This window comes from Gobio gobio (genome assembly GCF_949357685.1).
Source record: "Gobio gobio genome assembly, chromosome: 2".
Lineage (NCBI taxonomy): Eukaryota > Metazoa > Chordata > Actinopteri > Cypriniformes > Gobionidae > Gobio > Gobio gobio.
The window spans coordinates 55,840,377-55,863,941 of record NC_137098.1 but is presented as its reverse complement, the minus strand read 5'-3'; the positions used below and the strand labels follow the sequence as shown (position 1 = coordinate 55,863,941).

The 23,565-nt window shown below is 37.8% G+C and overlaps 1 protein-coding gene across 1 annotated transcript in view; it reads left to right on the top strand.

Moving 5' to 3' along the window:
* Nucleotides 1-23,565, top strand: part of efl1 (elongation factor like GTPase 1) — a 158,346-nt gene that overhangs the window by 95,502 nt on the left and 39,279 nt on the right. The window contains exon 16 of the mRNA XM_079802056.1: nucleotides 19,162-19,293. Within this exon, the coding sequence (XP_079658182.1) occupies nucleotides 19,162-19,293 (132 nt within the window). The remainder of the gene's footprint in view (nucleotides 1-19,161; nucleotides 19,294-23,565) is intronic.

The window sequence follows — 23,565 nt, the reverse complement described above, 5'->3', positions numbered from 1 at the left end:
AAGCTCAAGAAGGATAAGTGGAGTGATGACAGTGCAAGAAGAGAGAGGACTTATTTATTTTAAGTATAAAAATGTAAAATATATTGGCCAACCAAATCAGTGAAAACTTAAAGGGATCGTTCCCCCAAAAACGAAAATTATCACATAATTTACTCACCATCAAGCCATCCTAGGTGTATATGACTTTCTTCTTTCAGACGAATACAATCGGAGTTATATTAAAGGGGTGGTAAAACACATTCTTTCGAAGGCTTGATTGTGTTTGTGGGGTGCACTGTAACATGTGTTCATGCTTTGTTTGAAAAAAATTGCTTTATTTTTCATACATTTTACCTTTATTCTACACTGTTCTGTCCCTCCTTGTAAAAGCGGTCTGATGGTTTCCAGGTTCTATGAAGCCGGTCCCTCAAAAATACGCAATGGGCTCAGATTGGTTAGCTGGCCCAGTGTGTTGTGATTCGCTAACCGCCTAGTGCACGTTTGTCGGAAACGTCACGCCCTTACTTTTACCGGTAGTCTGTGCTTTGGTAGTATTAGAAACAATGGCGTCAATAAAACCATACCAATTTGAGCCCGAATCGGACCCAGACAATTTTAGTGAAGATGATCGAGCAGAACCTGTTCAGTCCTCAAAGGGATTTTTTGAATAAAGACTGCGAATCTATAGTGATCGCTACTGAATGGCACTGTTACTTTTGTATTTTTAGAACGATTATAGCCAAATATCTGTCGCAAGAACTATTAACCCAAAACTAACACTAAACATTGGCTTTACTGTAGTAGCCAAATCACACACAGAACCATGTTTAGCATGCCTGTAGATAAACAATACATAAAAGCTCTAATCAAAGAATAATTTACACTAATGCCAAGTTCGTTGTTGAGATTTTAAAAAAAGTTTGTAACGTTAGGTGTTTGTCGGATAACGTTAAGTATGAATGAGCATTCAACAAACTGGTTTGCAGAGCCAAACAGCGTTGTCATCTGTGTACTTCCTTGCTACAACGTACAATTAACAATACGAACTATTGCAGGAAAACACATTGACGAAAAATAAATCATACTTACAGGTTGTGGCTTCAGCTTCTGTTTTTAAATCCATCTTTCAGGACAAGCCGTTGTGCGAATCCTGCATTGAACTCGCGAAGATTGTGGAAGCTTTCCTCCGTGAAATGTGCAACACAGAGAGCGAGATTTGGGTAATAATTATGAGGGGCCGAGTTAAAAATACATTTTAACCATTGATCCCTAACTCCCCAGTCCCTAGGATGGCTGAACAAAGTGGACCTGCAATCCGGATGAAAGTAACAGCGTTTCGTTGGCATTGCGGCAACAACATTCCAGCCTACTAACTATACCACAACAACGCTTCTCCACAGCAATACAAAATGCCCCCCCCCCCTTATTTAATATTCTCGGAGGAGGGGTTTATGTAAATATTGGGACTGGTGATATCAGCAACCCTGGAGGAATGTCTGTAGTCCCTACCGGCCGTTTGCTGTAGTCCTTATATATGTATTTCTTTAAAAGCAAATATCTCCCTTTGCTTTAAACTTTGAACGTTGTAACTTTGTAGATGTTGTTTATGCTCAAACAGCAACATTACACATTAACTAAAGTTAGAAAAGTGAAATCGTGTTTTACCACCCCTTTAAAATGTCCTGGCTCTTCCAAGCTTTATAATGGCAGATATTTCCATGTTTTCATTGTTATACGGTAGAGGGCGCTATTATGCATCTCCTGAACGAGTACTGAATCTCCTGATCAAAACACAGGCGAAGAAGAAGCAGAAACGAGCGATCTCAGAAGCAGATGCATATGTATAATAAGGCGATCATCAACATTCAACAGCATATAACGGCTATGTTATTGAATTAAATGTCGACCCAGGACGAACTATAGGACCGTGAAGCTTTGGGGGTGTTGATGGACTCGATCTAATCTGTGTTTTGGTCATCGTTCTGAATCCAATCGTTGTGTAATCTTTGACAAAAACGCAATTTTCTCCGCTTTTTCATGAAACTTACCCACATACAAAAATATTTGATATATTGCATGTTCAGATATTCACACAGGATATCCTGTGGGCCATGCAACTTGTGAAAATGACCAAAAACGCTGGCAAGTGGCAAATTTCATGTTTACGTTCACTTAAAACATAAGCGACTATGTTTACGATGATACTCAACAAGACAGAAATTTTGACACATCATTTGTGTGAATATTCATGAGCTGTGAGATGCTTGGGCATGCGTTCATATCGGTAGCATATCTGTGGCATATACGCCGATGCAGATATATGTGACAGGCTCATATGAGCAGATAAAATCGGCAGACCGATATATCGATCGGGCTCTAGAATGAGCCGGTTCTATCTAAATTACGCCATGCGGACGCCACACGAATGCGGACGGCCGAAGTATACCCGAAATCACCATTTTGTCCTGTGTCAGCCCCCGTAGCTTCTATATGTGCTTCAAAAGGGAGGGGTGAGCGGTGTGTGATTGCAACTCACAACCTCACCGTTAGATGCCGCTAAAATTCACTGCACCTTTAAGTCAATGTATATTTAATTTTTTTTAGATATTTTACTTGGAAAAGAAGACACAAGTACTCATTATGAATAGTTTTTTTTGTGTGGGGGGGGTGTAAAAGTTAACTCTTAGCACTAGCATATACATGAAAACCAAGATAACAGACATTGACTAAAAGCTACAAAATGTACATTTTTGACTCTATTTATGTTATTAACATTTTCTAATTCGAATCGAATGGGGATTTGTAGCCTAAACCTTTTTTAAGTTCTTCAAGGAACTCTTTTTTTTAAAGGATATATCGGAGGAGGCTTGTGTCTTTTTCAGAAGTCAAACCTCTTTGCCTTTCCTCTAACTCGCTCTACACAATGTTCATACTGTTGCTCCCTCTACAGAATCACTCACTTCCTCTACATAGCTGTTTCCTGCGGTGATGGTGGTCATATTGCTGCCACATGCTGCCTGTCAGAGCTGTTGCAGACATGTTGGGGATATATGTGAGGATATATGCCTCCCGTGTCCACCGCTACTCATATGTTGCTGTTTATCTTTCCTTTTTTTTTTTAGCATTTGCTCATATTTTCTTGGTTGCTTATGTGTTTTGAACAATTAGGGGTGATTTTTTAGGGAGAAAAAAGTGTGTGTGTGTGTGTGTGTGCACGTGTTCGTGTGTGTGTGCGTGCAGAAGACTAATGTAATGTAATATTCAGTATGTGTTTCTTGGCCAAAGGGCAAGTCTGTCTCGGCCCCTCATGATCCTACACATCCACAATCTGTCAAGTTTAAGAGAGGGACTTTCCACTGAGGGGACTTTCCATGCTGCTCCAAACGGAGCCAGAAAGAGCTCTTTTCCACAGCTCCATAGGATCCCCTGTAGAATAGGGATCACTGCTGAATGCTGCTTTTCAAATAACTGACCAGCCCAGGAACCTGGGCGCACACTTGTATTTTGACCGAAGAGACTTGGCTGTAAATTAATTTTAGAGAATTTTACTGAATGAAATAAAAAAGTAAGACTGCTGACATGAATTTAATAGCTTCTAAATCTGTACTAGCCAGTTGAGATTGTGTCATTAGTGGTGCTTGCTAAGTGCTAGAGTATAAAAGGCTGTTTTGATTGTTGAATAACAGCTAAAACAACCATAGTACTTTCCTAACACATACTGTGCACTAAAAAAGTGTCCTGATGCATGAGGTCATGCACTGAGAATCTATGAAATACTCACATATATTTTATATAAACGACTGGTTGACGTTTGGTCTTGGTTTTAAGCAACATTATTAGTACTGTTCAGTAACTATCAGAATATATTAATTGTATTTTGCGTAGAAGTTAAGTTAACTTGCGTTGTTATGAAATGCATTCTTTAATTGATTAAATTATATTAAATTATTATTTTTCCTGCTTGTGACCTTTTATATTTTCTCGCATTTTAATCTTTTAACAATGTATTTTTGCTCCATTAAAATTGCATAATTTAAAAGAAAAGACAAACTATTCTCACAGAATAAAATCAAGTTGGAGGCAAAAAATATTTCCAAGTGTTATGGTATGAAAACTTCAGAGAAAGTGCTTAATGAATGTTTACTTCAGATTCATGGCTCATTTTTTTTTCTTTTTTTTTCAAAAAATCTGCTAAGGCACTCAAGGAAAATAAATACTCATCCTTCTGGAGCCAACTTCACCAAACTATCCGCTTATGAGTCCAGCATTGGCATAGTCTGCTACTGACACCAGTCAAATCTGTGTGGGGAGGCGCAGTGTCTGCAGAAATCACCCACAAGAGTCTGAGATTCATCTTATGCCTAATCAACTAACTAAAGCACTAAACGTCTCTGAGGAGCAGTGAGGGTCAGGTGAAACTCCCAATCACGTGTTTGATGGATGCCGTTTTTGTTAATGCCAGAAAGAGTATTCTCCACTTAAAGCAAAAAAGTCTTTTATGTTTTAAAATGGCAGAACGGTAAAGAATAAAGCAACAATTTAAAATTTATTTGCTTGTTTTCTAAAGTTGCCCTTATAAAAAAAAGTCCTTTGTAGTACCATGTCATGGTATCAATAAACGTTCAGTACCAAGGTACAGGGACAGCGGAGAGTAGATCTAGTTGACACTGTCAGTAACTTTTTAAGATTTTGAGTTAAAATACTCAAATGCTTGTTTTCTCCAGCTGTGGTTTTTATGATGGATCTCTTTTCTTGGCATGAGCTGTCAAAATGTTCAATGGCTCTTTTTTTGTAGTCAAGACTTTAAGGTGTGTTTATTTACTTCATAATAGACCCACTCCTACTATTCATTGGAATAAAAAAGTTACCACTAACCTTGTTCTTCCCTATGTTAAAGTATTATTGCATTACCATCTGATACTATCTATGTGCCATGGTGCTGTTATAGTACTGAGGGTAAACAGTATATTTACAGTATATGATTGACAGTTAAATGTTATATGTATATATTGCCCGGCTGTAGTTCAGAGCTAACGCTGCTGTGTGAACTGAAAAAGTCGGTCTGAGGCGATTTGCGTTTCACCTTTGACCTTTGGTTGTCCTCAGAGGACTCTCCTTATACACTTGCCAAGACCGACTGAACACACTTTTGTGTTTGCTTGGCTTTCAACAAAATAATGATCTCCTACAGTACAGTACAGTACCGCTGGAAGCAGTGAGCTAAAAACACTAAGGAAGTATACTGGAAAATGGATGACCATCTGATCATTAGCATCAAATTGTATGTCCTAACTTCTTTAGAAAGATGCATCTTTTTAAATACAAAAAATACATGCAAATGGAGTTTCCAACTTTATGATGTAGTATTATGCCATGCTGTCTGGAGTGATTAACAATAAGTTTAGCATGTTAATAAATATGGCAGTGTTATTGTATTTGGTCTTAGCGAACCTGATCTGTTAAGCAGCTGCTGTAGAGCAAGTATGGACTTGCTATTGGTAGTAGATACACAGACACAGTGAGCATGTAAGATATGCTGCTGCTGCATAAATAGACATGCATAAATCCCGTAGCAGATCAAGGCAGGAGGAGGTGGAGGGCTTCAGAGGAACTCTGATAGCGTACTACAGGACTTGCCTACAGCAAACACTTAACCAGACTATTTAAATGTTGAGCAAGCAATATAATTGGCTGGAGTATCAGCAGAGACCAATCAGCTTGTGTCATGCATGCATGTAATGATGCATTACTGCAGTAATGATGTGATATATTATGACGTATCAAATGCAGATACATTGGATGGGTTTTCGCTTTCGCTCTATAGAGAGTGTTAGCTGCTTAGTTGCTTACTCTCATGACACATAGCAGCACAGCTAAAGTTTTCCTAATATGGTTGACCTTTTATTGAATGTGGACTACATTTATGCCTTCACAAGAACCCGTAAAAGCTGTTATGTTTGAGTTGAGTCAGACGCGACGTGCGAAAGGGGGCGTTAGCAAAATATGCTGTATTTTTGTCATTCTGTTAGAGGGCAAACTACATGCTTCACCATTAAACGGTATGACGCATCGGCTTAGGACATGCATCTAAATCAGATACGACAAATAAGAAACACCATGACAGTCAATTTAAATGTATGCCAGAAGTGTTTTTTTAATTGAAAATATTAAATGTATAAAATAATCAATATTAGTAGCCTATTATAAATAAAATATGAGTAAAATATAATTAGAGTAAATGTAAGTATTCTTCAAAAATACATTGAAATAATGCAAATTGATGACTTTAACAAACGCATAGACTATCGATTAACATCCCTGGATAGTTACAGGTCTGCTTACAGTAGGTTTGTCTTCAACAATTTATAAGTTTTCATTAAAAAATAAATGTCCTTATTAAGAAAATGAACACGGTGATGTGAAATGAGAAAGTGGGACAATGATGACCATACATAACAACAGAGTATAGGCACCGAAGCTGCTGTGGATCTGCTTACCCGGATCTCAGTGAGTGGCAGATTTGAATAAAAATGAAAAAGAGGCGTGATCAACGGGCATAGTTCAAATGACTCTGTACACAATTGGATAGTCCTTCAACCAATCAGACCAACGATCCAGGTGACGTACTTTGCAGAGTGGTCGGTAGTAATGCAAACACATCCTTCTTTGTATTCTAGGGCAAGTTTCTGTTCCGTTTTCAAAGAAAACTTGCCTTTGAAATTAACGGGTTGCTGCGCTTCGGTAGCCGCCATGTTGAATGTAAACAAAAAACTGCTTGCCATCGCTTCTCTATCGTCATTGTGTTGAACCCGCCAGTAGCGCGCCAGGTGGATAAGCCAGTTTCTGATTGGTCCCCATGGATTTGTAACAGAAGCAAGATAGAAAAAGGTACAGGTTTACAGCCTGAGCTGCAGGGCAAAATCAAATCGGCGACATATCGGGCTGGGTTTACCCAGTCTAGCTGTTTGGCAATAAATGATGGATAAGTTACATACGTATTACCAACATCTTATCATGTAAGCTTTATGGCACACCTCAAACAAGGGAATGTATAATAATTTATAGTGTTAATGTTAATTAGCTACTCCATGAATGGCCTGGGTATGGAGATTATTCGCAGCTTATATGGCCAAAATATTGTTTAGAAATTGTTCAGTATTCTACAAAAGACAGAAAAGTCTGGAATACAGTTTTTGGTGAACTCTCCCTTTAAGGAATGTTTCCAGCTGTTTGTAGAATGAACATGGACGAAACCGAAATGAAAAATGCTTGATTTGATGTCCTAATTGCCACTTACTGTATAATTCATGACAGTATCTTTATAAGATCAGGCTGGAAAAGGAAAAGATAATAAATACCTCATTAATATCAAATGAATACCTCAACAGGGTGTCAAAGAGACTGAATATGTTTAGTCAACATTTTTCAAGCTATCCGTCAGAGCTCAATACCCCAGTGATTAAAGCAGCCCAGTTCTGACAGTCTGGACCAGGATTTAAAAAGAAACTGATTATATAAACAATCCAGCTTTGCAGCCAAAATCTGTCTATTCTTTGTGGAAATCTCTCGTCTCTTACTTCTGAACATGGGCCGCACTTGGCACTAAATACAAAGCTTTGTGTCTATGCTGTAAACAACGAATGAAGCGAAATGTTAATCACAAACTCTCGCGGATGACATCAACCTGTATTCTAATTCTCATACACAGGGGGGAAAAAACAGGCACAAAAGGAAGGGAGTGTTTGAGGGGAAGACCTGTTATTCACACTCAGCTGTCAGAGTCCAGCAGTGCTCAGCTCTAACAAGACAAACTCAAAGATTTGTGGCCAGAAATCAATTGCTCTAGCGAGAGTGAGAGAAAGGAAGGTGGTAAAGTTTGAGCCCTGCTATTGAGGAGACGGGTGTGTGACAGAAGCTTTGTGTGTTTCTCACATGAATTAAAGCAATATGCCTCTACACACTGAAACCGGTCAAATTGTGTCATATTTCACCGTTTGACCATTAAACAGTTACAATTTGACTTAAAATTGTGATTTAGATTGTTCTGCAGCACTACTGTTGTAAAGTATGGGGTCTGTAAATCTTGTTTCTGGAATAAGTCTCTTACACTCACCAAGATTGTATTTTTTTACACCGTAAAAAAACTTAAATACAGTGGTGGCCGAAATTATTAGAACACCTGACAGATCTGAAAATATTGACCCTTTTTGCCTCCAAAACATGATTTAATTTCATAATGTTCATGAAACATGCAGATGGTTGCTCTGACCATCAAATATCAGATGAAGTGAGTCTTACTGTATTTATCCACTTTTAACTTTAATATTTGGTATGTCCCCCTTTTTCAGCAATTACAGCAGCACGTCTCTCCGGCATATCGTCAATATATTTCCTCTGAGAACTTCAACACTAATGTTATGTGCTGTGATACTTTTTTCAGGATTTTTTTGAAGAAATTAAAGTTTAAAAGAATAGACTTTATTTTAAATAGAAATCTTTTGTAACATTATAAATGTCTTTACTGTCACTTTTGATCAATTTAATGCATCCATGCTAAATATTAATCTCTTAAAAAATCTTACTCACCCCAAACTTTTAAATGGTAGTGTACATGATGTATAAAAACTGTTTTGGGTAGAAAGCTGTTGGTTAGAAAGAAGACCAGTCATACAATTCTTAGGGATGCACTGATTTGGAGGCCGGCTGATATTACATTTAAATTGCCTATTCGGGTTTAAATAGGCAAATGCTTAAGAGTCTATGATTGGATCATTATTGCTGTGATTATGTTTCTAGCATGTTATATATTTGGCAACAGTTCTTCTAACCCTAATTGATGGAGTGTGTAGCTTTTCATTTCTTAAACAGCCACATCATGGCTATATTCCAGGATTTCACAGGATTCACAATTTTCCCACCGGTTAATTGACGTGTGACAACACCCCCCAAAAAAAAATGGTATCACCGCCAGTGGCTTTTCAAATCGCTAATTTTAAACAGAAAATAAAATGTGCTAGGCCGCTCGGGCTTTCATAACGGAGCGATGCAGAGCAAAGCGAGTGTTTTCAATGAATTCCTATGAAAGTTAAGCTTCCATAGGCATGAACTGAAAACGCTCAAGACTGGACATGCACCGTGAATGACAGTGCGGCCGTGAATGAATGGGTTCATTAGCCTATTATTCTTAATGAAAAACACAACAACAAATCAGTACAATGACAAACTCGCTTAAATAGGCGCTTTTACATTTCACTTTGAAACCAAATCTTCCACGATCCTCTTGTATGTCAGCTCTTTTGCTCTTGTGATAAATTAAATCTGACCGCTGACTCTTTAACTGAACTAAATGATTTTATTACTATATAAAATCAAAACGACGATGGGGACAGTGGGCAAGTGATGTAACCAGTGTTTATATATATATATATATATATATTGCCTTGCCTTGCCTTAGCAACCACTCAGAGTACCCTAGCAACTGCATAGCAACACACAGCTTTTGGGTTTTTCACATTAGTTATTCTTGTCTTATTTACATTACAGTCCATAAAGGACACAAAATAGAGCAGCATCACAGTGTCTGTGTTTTTATTTCTTAATAATACACTATTTTGCCATTATTTTATCTCTTCGATGATTCAATGACAATGTAACTTTCTTATTGGCATGTCATGAAGTTAATTTTACTTGGCTTTACATTTAGTGAAAATGTATGTATGCTATTAAACATGATGGAACACGCAGGACTAAAGTCTGTTGAAAACATTAGCCGTGATTATTATTCAGGCTTTTCTCGGCTTTGAAGAGACTCGGAGAACCACAGCTGAGAGCCGCCACAGCTGCCAAAGGCACCGCGAGCAAAAAAAAACACTGTTCTTTATATAACTTGCGCCCGGGCCAACTGTATTTGTGGTTGGAGGAAATTTCTCCTCGCTTGAGTCATTGAGATCACTTGCTCTCAGTTGTTTGCCCCTTTGTGCTCTTTGATCCGCCTTTTTTGCCTTCGCTCTATCTGTTCCTCCTCTATTCCCACCAACCACTCAGACAGATGTAAAGCTCTCTTCCCTGACCCGCACTAACACCGAAATCAGGACGAGATCCAAACACAGCCTCCGTAGGCCTTGTTGCCCGGCCGTAGTTCAGAGCTAACGCTACTGTGTGAACGGAAACAGTCGGTCTGGGGCGATTTGTGTTCCACCTTTGACCTTTGGTTGTCCTCAGAGGACTCGCCTTCTACGCTTGCCAAGAGAGACTGAACTCACTTTTGTTTGTTTGCTTGGCTTTCGACTAAATAATGATCTCCCACAGTACAGTACAGTACAGTACCGCTGGAAGCAGTGAGCTAAAAACACTAAGGAAGTATACTGGAAAATGGATGAACATCTGATCGTTAGCGTCAAGTTATATGTCTGAACATGTCTTTGGAAACATGCATCACACTTAGCATCAATTAAAATACAGAAAATATATACAAATGGAGTGAAATTTATAGTATTATGCCATGCTGTCTGGAGTGATTTAAAAACAGCCAGTCGATTTGTCTGTCTTTAGCATCTTGTGGAGTGGATTCATGCTCACAAAACCTTCAAACTTTATTAAACTATAGAAATCCATATTTAAGACAGACATTTTGGATTTGCCTTCATAATTGACTAAAATGAAACTTTTTATATTATTATTATTATACTAATAGTATATTGTGTTTATATATATGTATTATTTATTCTTTTTTTTACCTTTTATATTATCTACCCTGTTGAAAAGTTCAATAAGACAGTACATTCCAGAATTCTAAAACATCCAAAGTAGGTTTTTTTCTTTCTCAGTCTGAAGTGCTTTGCAACAAACCCCTCTTGATTTCCACCATGGTTTCTGCCAGGATGTAATTGTTCTTAATTTCCAGAAGCCTTCAGCTCAGATTTAGCTTCCATTTTTTCAAGAGCGTCTATTTCTTCCATGTGTGGCCCAGATTCCTTGCTTCGGGTCTGTTCTCCTACTGTATGCAAGCGAAATGTTCATCTTCCCAGGTTATTTCAGCAGCCCTCTCTGTATTTTTTTTTTTGTGTGTGCTTTTGTTGAGGAAGGCCTCTGAGACGCAGTCACCTTTGAGTAATTACCTTCTCATGTTTCATGTTGAAAGAGCGTCTCTGTTTTACAGTTATAAAGAGCAGAGTGAACACTGTCCTCAGCTCTGGGATCAGTTCCTATCAGAGGACGGCTGTTTCAGAGCCGGGGCATTTCAGTATTTTTCCTTCAAGTAGAAGTTAACCACTTGCAAGATGAGCACTATTGAAATTCATCTATTCTCCGGTTCCCTTTCTTCTTTAAAATGTTCTTCAATTAGTTCAGCTCGAAGCACTTAACTCACTTAACCACTTAACTGTGTGTTCTGCTCTATATTAAGACATTTAAGATCAATGAAAATCTCTATTTAAAATATGTATTTTTAGAATGCATAAAAAGACATTTAATAGTACAGTATATAATATATAGTCAAAGTATAGACATATCAAATAATACTTTCAGTTTTATGTTTAGTTTATAAAAATCATGTCATTGGAATATTTGTATACTATACCATAATACTATCTATCTACACTATATTGCCAAAAGTTTTGGGACGTCTGCCTTTACATGCACATGAACTTTAATGACATCCCTTTCTTAAGCCATAGGGTTTAATATGGAGTTGGCCTACACTTTGCAGGCAGCTTCAACTCTTCTGGGAAGGCTTTCCACAAGGTTTAGGAGTGTGTTTATGGGAATTGTTGACCATTCTTCTAGAAGCGTATTTGTGAGGCCAGGCATTGATTTTGGATGAGAAGGCCTGGGTTGCAGTCTCCGCTCTAATTAATTCCAAAGTTGTTCTATCGGTTTGAGGTCAGGACTCTTCTTTATCCTCTTTCTTTGTCCACTGGTGTGCAGTCATGTTGGAACAAGAAGGGGCCATCCCCAAGTTGTTCCCACAAAGTTGGGAGCATGAAATTGTCCAAAATGTCTTGGTATGCTGAAGCATCCTTTCACTGGAAATAAGGAGCCAAGCCCAACCCCTGAAAAACAGCCCAAACCATAATCCCCCCTCCACCAAACTTTACACTTGGCACAGTGCAGTCAGACAAGTACTGTTCTCCTTGCAACCGTCAAACCCAGACTCATCCATCAGATTGCCAGACAGAGAAGAGTGATTGGTCACTCCAGAGAACACATATCCACTGCTCTAGAGTCCAGTGGCGGCGTGCTTTACACCACTGCATCCAACGCTTTGCACTGCACTTGGTGATGTAAGGCTTGGATGCAGCTGCTCGGCCATGGAAACTCATTCAATGAAGCTCTCTAAGTCTAAGCACTATTCTTGAGCTAATCTGAAGGTCTGTAGCTATTGACTCTGCAGAAAGTTGTCGACTTCTGCTCACTGTGTGCCTCAGTATGCGATTTTACGTGGCCTACCACTTCGTGGCTGAGTTGCTGTTGTTCCCAATTGCTTCCACTTTTATAATACCATTAACAATTAACCGTGGGATATTTTATATCTGTCTATCATTCTATATGACGTTAAATCATTCTGTCTATCATTCTATCTATCGTTCTATCATTCTTTCGGTCATTCGTTCATTCTGTTGTTTTATCATTCTATCTGTTGTTTTATTTTTCAATCTATTGTTCAATTGTTCACTCCATCTTCTTGTTGTTGTTCCATCTCTTCGGTTTCTTTAACAACTGTAAAACAACAGGCCAGGCCTGTTTTGCTATTTTGTGGACCAACTAATTAGTGCAAAAAAATTCAAGGCATATGCTCGATCTGAGTGTATAGAGTTTGCACGGTTAAAAGAACAGGCTTTGCACATACAGAACGCTAATGGCGAAATTTGCACACTGCGCACTATACGCATATCCTAACAAAGTATACTTACGAAGTGTACTTTATACTGTGAGATTTACATTTGCAAATTGGCTTCTCAAATCTACACTGGTATTTCCTTCAGAAAAATGCAAGTTTAGATATTTATTTTTATGTTTTCTTCATTTTTCACCCTGAAAATCTGCAGCTCTGTGGTGTGGAAATCAGAAGCATGTGTGAGGTGAAAAGTTTAGAGCAGGATGGATTTATGTAGCAATCATTAAAACACCATCTGATGCCGATGAGCGAAGGATTTGCTTGTTTTTAGAGAGCCTGAGTCGCTGATCTGAGATCCGTTGTGCTGTGGGCTGTATGATGGGTTAGACAGGGGCGAGCTGGCCCTGAATCAGTGCTTCAGGAGGAGGGGGTGAGAGGGGTCAACACGAACAGGAAATCATCAGCGCTGTGGATAAATATGGCAGTGTGCCTCGGGCCTGGCTGGACGTATTAAAGAGTCACACATACAAAGAGCTCTTGTGTCTAGACTGACCGCTGCATGTGGCTTGACTTTCAGTGATGAACGAGTGACTCGCAGGTTAAAAGACTGTTGGTAGAGGAGGGGTAGAATAACCTCTTTTCAAATCATTCAACCTTCTCTCTTCCTGCTGTCATTAGAGAAATCAAATGAAATGTGTATAGACCTTAGGAAGGTTTGTTTTAACTACAATTCTAGTAGTTGTTTAATTTCTCAATGTTTGATTTAAAAGTGCTTTCTGCACCATTATACTCCATTAAATTGCAAAAATAATGGCTAAATGTATTATTTTAGTATTGTTTAAATAGTATTATAGTATTTATATTAAAGTATAAATTATATTGTAGTATTTATTTTGTAGCATTTATAAATATTTTGAATTAGCTTTTATTTTTACATTTTCAGTTTTCATTTTTATTAAATTCAAGTTTTATTAATTTGATGTGCTTTTTTCATTTTATTAGTGTTTGTTTTTTAATATTTCTATTTAGCTTTCATTTATTTTTATTTTAGTTTCAGTTAGTTAGTCTATGACAGAAATAATTTATACCGATTTTGAATTTTTGCCAATATCGTTATGCCAATATTTTTTAACTCATTCTGGCCGATACCAATATACATTTATTTTTTCCCTTTGATTGGAAACAACACCAAGTCTAAATCCAAAGACCTAAATCATTTATTTATTGGATTTAACATTTGTTGATGATCTAGTGCAATGGAGTCATCAACACATGAAGTACAGGTGGCATGACTTCAGTTGAAGGCAGCATTTGGAAACTGAATATAATCACCATACATGCAAAAATTCACTTCAAGAATGACCACACTGTTGACGTGATCTTATCGCTAGCACTCCTTGCATGTGTGAGGTATTGCAGGCGCATATCAACAAGTTATCATATTGGCATAACTTTTTCATTCCGATGTCAGCCCTATAATATCATGCATCCCTATTCTAAATTTAGCCAATGGCTGTTTTTTAACAGATAGCTCTGCCCCTAAACATACACCATTGGTTGAACTAGTGTCATTTTGGTTGTGCTGCTCAGACAAACACAACAATTTTGACTATGTAGTGCCACATTCTTTTTGGAGAATCATCCTAGAAATGGCTCACTTTTGATAGGTACTGACCACTGCAGACAGGGAACACCCCACAAGAGCTGCAGTTTTGGAGATACTCTGACCCAGTCGTCTAGCCATCACAATTTGGCCCCTTTCAAACTCGTTCAAATCCTTACACTTACCATTTTATTGACATTTTTCCTGCTTCTAACACATCAACTTTGAGGACAAAATGTTCACTTGCTGCCTAATATATCCCACCCATTCACGTCATAATGTTATGCCTGATCGGTATATGTATGTGGATAGACAACTACTGTATACTGTAAGGGATCCAACCAAAGGACAAAAACACTCTGGCACTATCAAAACATTGTTCTGTTTGTTTGAGCATCACAACAAAAAATGACATTGTAACATTGGTTCAACCAATGGAATACATTTGGGGGAGTGGTCATCTGTTTGTTATGACCAATGGTAGATGAGGAGTGTTCAGAGAAGTTGTTTAAAAACATCACTGGCTAAATTCGCAATAGCATGTTATCCTCTATTTTTGAAAAAGTTACACACTTCACCTTTAAACATATTTAGTATGAAAAAAAGTTCTGTATAATTCAGGAAGTTTGATCAGTTTGATCTTGTATCACCCCAGACGCGTTTAATTGAAACTTGATAATTGTACATTAAAGGATTAGTTCACTTTTAAATAAACTTTTGCTTATAATTTACTCACCCCCATGTCATCCCAGATGTCCATGTCTTTCTTTCTGCAGTCAAAAAGAAATTAAGGTTTTGGATGAAAACATTCCAGGATTTTTCTCCATATAATGACTCCAAATGGTTCAAGGTCCAAATGACAGTTTCAGTGCAGCTTCAAAGGGCTTTAAACGATACCAAACAATACCAGAAGATGAATAAGGGTCATATCTAGCAAAACGATAAGTTTCTGCAAGAAACCGAGCAGCATTTATGCTATTATTTTACCTCTTAACAGACAAACGTGATCGTCTCTGAGCTCCTACATAACTTCCGCTAAGTGAGGTCAAAATACGAGCGTGGTCATAGATGTATACGTAGATGCCTCATTAGCGCCTGCACGGATCAGTAGAATGAGGCATCTACGATCGATATATCTATGGCCATGTTCGTATTTTGACCTCACTTAGCGGAAGTTATGGCGAAGCTCAGAGACAATCAGGTTTGTCTGTTAAGAGGTCAAATAATAGCATAAATACCACTCGGTTTCTCGCAGAAACTGATCGTTTCAGTAGATAAGACCCTTATTCATCGTTTGGTATCGTTTAAAGCCCTTTGAAGCTGTACTGAAACTGTCATTTGGACCTTTATTCGTTTGGGGCCCATTGAAGTCCATTATATGGAGAAAAACCCTGGAATGTTTTCATCCAAAACCTTAATTTCTTTTCGACTGCAGAAAGAAAGACATGGACATCTTGGATGACATGGGGGTGAGCAAAATTATCAGCAAAAGTTTATTTAAAAGTGAACTAATCCTTTAATAAGCTTATTTTACTGCTACTTAACAAATTTATTAGTAAATGAAAATACAATATTGATTTGAGTTTGAAAATTCTTTGAAATTATTTATGTGAGAAGAAAGAGACCAAAGGGGGATACGAGATGCATGAAACTAGCAGTGATTTGTTGGAACTTGGAAATCAAGTGCTTGGGACAGTCAAATATACAGTTTGACGTTCATAATACAGGAATGTTTGACCGTAGAATGTCACAATTGACCAATCAGAATCAAGTATTCCTGTTTTTTCCAGGAGTTGATTAGATACACTGTGTTCTAAACTAGTTCCAAACTAGTCTGTGTGTTCTAAACTAAAGAGACGGTCTCGTTTTCCCACGCCTCGAGGCATCTGTGCAACATTCTGCCCTGAAAAACGTTTGCCCTGATCCAGACATATGCAAACACTTACAGAAAGAATGTCAAAGCAGGACACATACGATCCCTCCGATGAGCAGTTCATCAACTGTGTATCTCGCTTTGCCTTAACAACCCTTCCGTTTTAAATTAATTTAGCAGCTTTAATGCTTTTGCACATTAGACATCGTATACATGGTTTATTTATCTATATTTGCCATGTCTGTACGACAGTGGTGTTATAATAAACCTTTGTGAGTCGATCCATGATGTCATGCTCTGAATGCACAGATACTGATCTCGTGGGAGAGATCGACCCAGCGAGTCAACACCGCCTGAACCTTCAGACTTAAGACTTCATACAGCCTCTGCAGACCTGCGCTGTGATTACTGTTAAGCCATTTTTATTACCATCTTTACAGCCTCCAGGTGTTTGCTCATGAACACGATTGCGAGTCTGTCTGGAATTGGCCCTTAATAAACCCAGCCTGTGACAGAAGCTCTTGACTCATGGCTGGTTCATTGACTGAACAAACTAACCTCTCGAGTTGGGGCTCTGCTCTCCTGATGGAAACACTCTTGGACCTGATGTAATTCGACTGAATGGGATTCGAGGGGCAAGTGAAATGGTCTTCCTGCTGAGCTACTAAGTGCTTCATTCAGTTGTCCCTATGAGTCGGTTTTATATGAATGCATCTCCTCCAGGTTACTGCCCGTCAGTCAGTCCCAAAATGTTTTCTATATCTTACCACTCTCATCCTCTCTCCAAATTGATGTATTTCACATTTTATTTTATTTTGAAAAACAGGATGTTGCTTTGTTTATTTTTAACTTTTTCATTCTTGACCAGTGCTTTTCAATTCAGCTGGAATGATTTGGGTCCTGAGTATTAAGGTGCGTTTTGGTCTACCAGATCACAAGTAGATGAGGGAGACACATTCCCATTTACACCTGGTGTTTTAATCCATCTCTTTTGTCCGCTTTTGACTACCTCTGTCCTGTAGAAATAAGGAAGAAATTGGTTCACGCAATTTACATATGAAAGCGCCCGGAGATGACAGAAAAACACGGGGCAGCGGCTTTTGTTTCTGCTTGGATAGCCTCAAGACCATGCCAAACGCTGTGAGTGTGTGTTAGAAATCAGGAATGGTGAGAGAACATTCTTAATACGTTTCTGGCCTTCAAACCAAATCGGCTCTTCAGTTGACAAAGTTTAAATCCTGTCTGGCTAGCTTGTTTCCCATAATGTTTACGCATTAGGTCAGTAGATGGAGAGTAGGCGGTCTTTTGTGGCAATTCGAACGCATCCGATCACATGAGTGTTTAACACTACGAAAGCAGTCCGGTCGAATGTGTTTTCGACTACATCTGGAAGGGGTTGAAAGAGGACAAGCTCAAATGCTTTAGACCCCGTTTACACCTGTATTTTGCGTCGTCCACTTGTTATCCAGTCGTCCAAAGCGCATCTGAATACCAGGTGTAAACAGGGCCATCGAGTAGAATTCTGGCGCATTCAATTAAAAAGGGAGAAGAAAATGAAAAAGTATTAATAATTCCCCCCTGCAAGGGACTACCTTCCAGAAAATATAAATTTTTTTTCATATGTACATACCTGAAGTGTGATATGAAAACAGCAAGTTGTTCGCTCAAATACATTAAAGGGATAGTTAACCCAAAAATGAAAATTAGCCCATAATTTACTCACCCTCAAGTCATCCTTGGTGTATATGACATTCTTTTTTCAGACGGAGTTATATTAATAAAGTCCAGGCTAATCCAAGCATTAGAATTGGATTTATAGTTGCTCTGTTTTTGAAGTCCATAAAAAGTGCATCTGCCCATCAAATAACTGCTCCACGCGGCTAAGGGGTGTTAATAAAGGCCTTCTGAAGCGAATCGATGGTTTGTGTAAGAAAAATATCCATATTTAAAACTTTATAAAGTAAACTTTCGGCCGACCACAACCGTCGTACACAAACGCGTCGATTTGCTTCAGAAGGCCTTTATTAACACCCCAAAGCCGCGTGGAGCAGTTATTTGAAGGACAGATGCACTTTTTATGGACTTCAAAAACAGAGCAACTTTAAATCCAATTCTAATGCTTGGATTAGCCTGGACTTTTGTAATATAACTCCGATTTTATTCGTCTGAAAGAAGAATGTCATATACACCTAGGATGACTTGAGGGTGAGTAAATTATGGGCTAATTTTCATTTTTGGTTGAACTATCCCTTTAATGCATTAATGTTTTTACTGCAATATAGTCAAAGCAAATTGTTAAAATATTATCTGTAAAAAAATATGGCTTGTGTTTATATATTTTAAGTTTTAAAGTACTGAAATGTTGTTTAAATTTGGTTTGGTTTATTAAAAATTATTTTGAACCCAGGCCCACACGTGAAAAGCAAAAACCACTGGACTACTTGTTTTGTTTATCTTCTAGCTGATAAATGTTTATAGTCCTGTCACAACTAAGTTTCTAAGTCCACTTTTTTTTAGGGATGTTGTCCTAGGCCAGATGTCATATTACCAACAGATTTTAGGGTTCTTCCATCACAGCACTGCAATCATGTCTGTTATTGCAAAAGTTCTTGATAGTTTGTTTCACTTTTTCATCACAACGTGCACAAACACATGCTTACACTCTTACTCACCCAACCTCCCACCTAAATGCACACACACAGGGGTCTTTGTTATGTCAGGCAGACGTTGTATAAATAATAATGTAAAAAAAAATGTAACCGCTCTTTTAATAGAACATTATTGGAGCCCTGAGGTTTAAAATCCTGTGTGAAAACAGCTTGACTGGTCTTTTGAATTCAGCTTAGTTTAATGTTGTTTGTATCTCTGCAGGTATTGGTGGAATGGAGGAATTCATTCTCAAGTCGGCCACCATCTCAACATCTCCTGCCTGCCCACCCTTCACGCCAATCAACTTTGAAGCTACGCCCATCGTCAGAGTAGCAATCGAGCCCAAACATCCAAGTACGTGTTGATGAGCAAAAGCAGCCACACACAAACACATAACACATTCACCTTGAGTAATATTTTGCATTGTGGTGCAGCAGGTAAAGCATTGCAGAAAACAACTAGATACATAAAGAAATACTGATAAGCAAAGATGAGTGCATTGAATCATCCCAATGACTCAACCCTATATGAACAAGCAGTTATTTTTTTCCTCTGCCCTGGGGCTAGTTCTGCATGTAATAGAAACCTTTTATGGTATATATTTAGTAAGCTTAGTTTCTTCAAATTTTATAATCAAAAAGGATGTGATTAATCAAGATTTACAATTAATCACACCCTTGTCCTGAAATTAAGCATGCACCATTTATCTTGTTTAACATGTTAATTTTTTTTAATATGCTATATCCAAACCAGTAAACCATTGATTTTTTTTCAAGGTAAATTTAGTTTTTCTTTCCGAAAAAGGACTGTAATGATGTTAAATACTCAGGGAAGAAGGAGGCAGGAACCGGCGAATGTTCAACATGACACTTAAATGATAAATTAAACAAACGAAAGTAAAGCAGCAGCCCCTCACGGACGAATGTCGCTTAAACTAAAACAAAAAAACAATATAAATAGTCCTGGCTTGGTCATCTCTCATCTTGCACTGACGTCACTCTTCCTTTTATCCTTCCGGAGCTCCTGTGTGAGACTCGAGACCGGTGTGGTGCACAGGTGACACTCATTACCACTTGCACCACCAGCCTCGCTCTGTTCCCGCAGCTCTCAGCCCCGCCCTGCTTGCCACAAGAACACTTTAGGCCCTATCATACACCCGCCACAATGTGACGCCAGGCGTGACTCAAGTGTTTTTTGCTAATTTCAGCCCAACGCAGCTATCATTTTCACGTTCAGCGCCACGTTGTTTAAATAGCAAATGCACTCGCGCACATCTGTCCATGGACGTGCTGGTCTGAAAACGAGGTGTGTTCAGGCGCGTTGCTATTTTGAGGCAACTGAAATCGACTGCACCATTGACCAACAAAGACCTTGTCTAAAGTCAATTGCAAATTTTGTGTTATTTAAAGGGCGCGTTAGTAATATGTGCCTATAGGCGGGTGTGCAACATGCGTACACTCTGCTTATTACACACACAGGGACGTGCAGCAGCACACAAACATTTTTAAATATTAAAAATAAAAGGATTCATCTCTGGAGAAGCGTTCAGTCTTTTCGCTCGCAAATTCCGCCATGGTGGAAGCGCAACTGGCTTTTACAGGGAATGGGAGATGAGACTCTGATTGGTTTATTGAACGTTACGCCCAAAACACACCCATTACCAATAGGTGGAACCCTTTTAGACCATGCACCTGGCATGCCGACCGTTTTTTCCGTCGTTAAACTAGTACAAGTGGATTCAGAAACGCCTTAAGTGCACCTGCACTTCAGACCATGTGCTCAGATTGTTAAAATAGGGCCTATATAGTCTCCAAAAGGACACCCAATAACCAAATGATATAAAGAGCTCATATAATTCATAAATATATGCACAACAAGGCACCCAAGAAAACCATTACAGAAAAAAATCATAATTCACAGTGTGTGATAATCTTGATACCAGGTGTAAACAGGGCCATAGTGTAGCATTCTGGCACCTTAAAGGAATATATATATATATATATATATATATATATACAAGGAGTGCAGAATTATTAGGCACGTTGATTTTCTGATCATATTTTTTTTCCAGGCACATTTGACCAATTCCAAACCACAGTAATCCTAATAACTACTATTGATTTAGTATTTAATAATGTATAAGTGATCTATAATTGTTCATGAAGGCTGGAAATGAAAATCACCTTATATTCAGGTGTGCAGAATTATTAGGCATGTTTTCTTTTACAGATAAATTGAGCCAAAAAAGAGATTTAACTCAGACTGAAAAGTCAAAAAGTATTAAATGCCCATGAGAAGGATGCAATACTAATGCAATACTAGACATTGCAGTTAAGGCGTGACCATTGGACAGTGAAATGCTCGTTGGGTCAGCAGGATCTGACAAAAACAGGTGGTGAAGAAAAGACACCTGTTAACTGCAAAAGAATTAAGAATTAAGGTGAAGAATTAAGGGTGAAACCATCAGGAACCCTTTAGTCTCCAGCGCCACCATTTTCCAGAGCTGCAACCTACCTGGAGTCTCCAGAAGTGCAAGGTGTCAGGATCTCAGAGACTTCAGTTAGGTAAAGAATCCTAAAAAATGACCCCCACTAGATAAGAATCACAAGCTGAAGTGTTGTAAAATACATGAAGAAGGTTTTTTTATAGGCTTTATGGACAGATAGGTTGAGAATGACTCTTGAAGGACCAGCACCACATCCTCTAGTACCACTGTTTGAAGAATTCATCTTCCAGAATCTGGCAGTACATTTTGGGTGTTCATTTTTAGTCCATCTCTGCAAAACGGACGTCAGGATGGACTAAAATGAATTCCCAAAATGTACATAGGGGTGGTAGCATCATGCTTTGGGGGTGTTTTTCTGCACATGGGACAGGGCGACTGCACTGTATTAAGGAGAGGATGACCGGGGCCATGTATTGCGAGATTTTGGGGAACAACCTCCTTCCCTCAGTTAGAGCATTGAAGATGGGTCGAGGCTGGGTCTTCCAACATGACAATGACCCGAAGCACACAGCCAGGATAACCAAGGAGTGGCTCTGTAAGAAGCATATCAAGGTTCTGGTGTGGCCTAGCCAGTCTCCAGACCTAAACCCAATAGAGAATCTTTGGAGGGAGCTCAAACTCTGTGTTTCTCAGCGACAGGCCAGAAACCTGACTGATCTAGAGAAGATCTGTGTGGAGGAGTGGGCCAAAATCCCTCCTGCAGTGTGTGCAAACCTGGTGAAACTACAGGAAACGTTTGACCTCTGTAATTGCAAACAAAGGCTACTGTACCAAATATTAACATTGATTTTCTCTGTTCAAATACTTATTTGCAGCTGTACATACACATAAATAGTTAAAAAATCATACATTGTGATTTCTGGATTTTTTTTTTTAGATTATGCCTCTGACAGTGGACATGCACCTACGATGACAATTTCAGACCCCTCCATGATTTCTAAGTGGGAGAACTTGCAAAATAGCAGGGTGTTCAAATACTTATTTTCCTCACTGTATGTATATATATATATATATATATATATATTAACAAAGTATTAGTAATATTTGTTAATGCCCATGCAAGGGACTGCCTTCCGAAAATAAAAAGGCCGAAAATATATTTTTTATATATAAAGACCTGTTTTTATTGTCTGAGGCAAAAAAAGTGATATTATGAAAACAGCCTGATTTTTGTCACAATAACAAATGTATATATATATATATATATATATATATATATATATATATATATATATATATATATATATATATATATATATATATATATATATATATATATATATATATATATATATATATATATATATATATATATATATATATATATATATATATATATATATATATATATATATATATATATATATATATATATATATATATATATATATATATATATATATATATATATATATATATATATATATATATATATATATATTTTTTTTTTTTTTTTTTTTTTTTTTTTACTTCATAGTGTATATTTTTCAGTGTATGTTTTTAGATGTGTAAACATCTATAAAAATGTTGTTTATAATTTTTTATATATTATTAATATATTTTTATATTGCATTTAAATCACTTTAATCAACATCAATTTCGCAATACATATCATTACACAGCAGCATGTTACATTTGTGTTTAAATATTTTAAAGGAGTAGTTCACTTCAGAATTAAAATTTCCTGATAATTTACTCACCCCTATGGCAACCTAGATGTTTATGTCTTTCTTTCTTCAGTCGAAAAGAAATTAAGGATTTTGAGGACAACATTCCAGGATTTTTCTTCATATAGTGGACTGGGGTACAATGGGGTACAACGGTTTGAAGGTGCAAATTGCATTGTTTCAATGCAGCTTCAAAGAGCTCTACACGATCCCAGACAAGGAATAAGGCTCTTATCTAGCGAAATGATTGGTAATTTTCTAAAAAAATATATAAAAATGTATATAGTTTTTAACCACAAATGCTCTTCTTGCTCTGATCTGCGATGCGCCATGCATTACATCATCACATTGGAAAGGTCATGAGTGACGTAGGCAGAAGTACCGCAGTAGGACGAAAAACATCTCATTTTCTCCTCCAACTTCAAAATCATCCGACATCGTTGCTTTACCTTT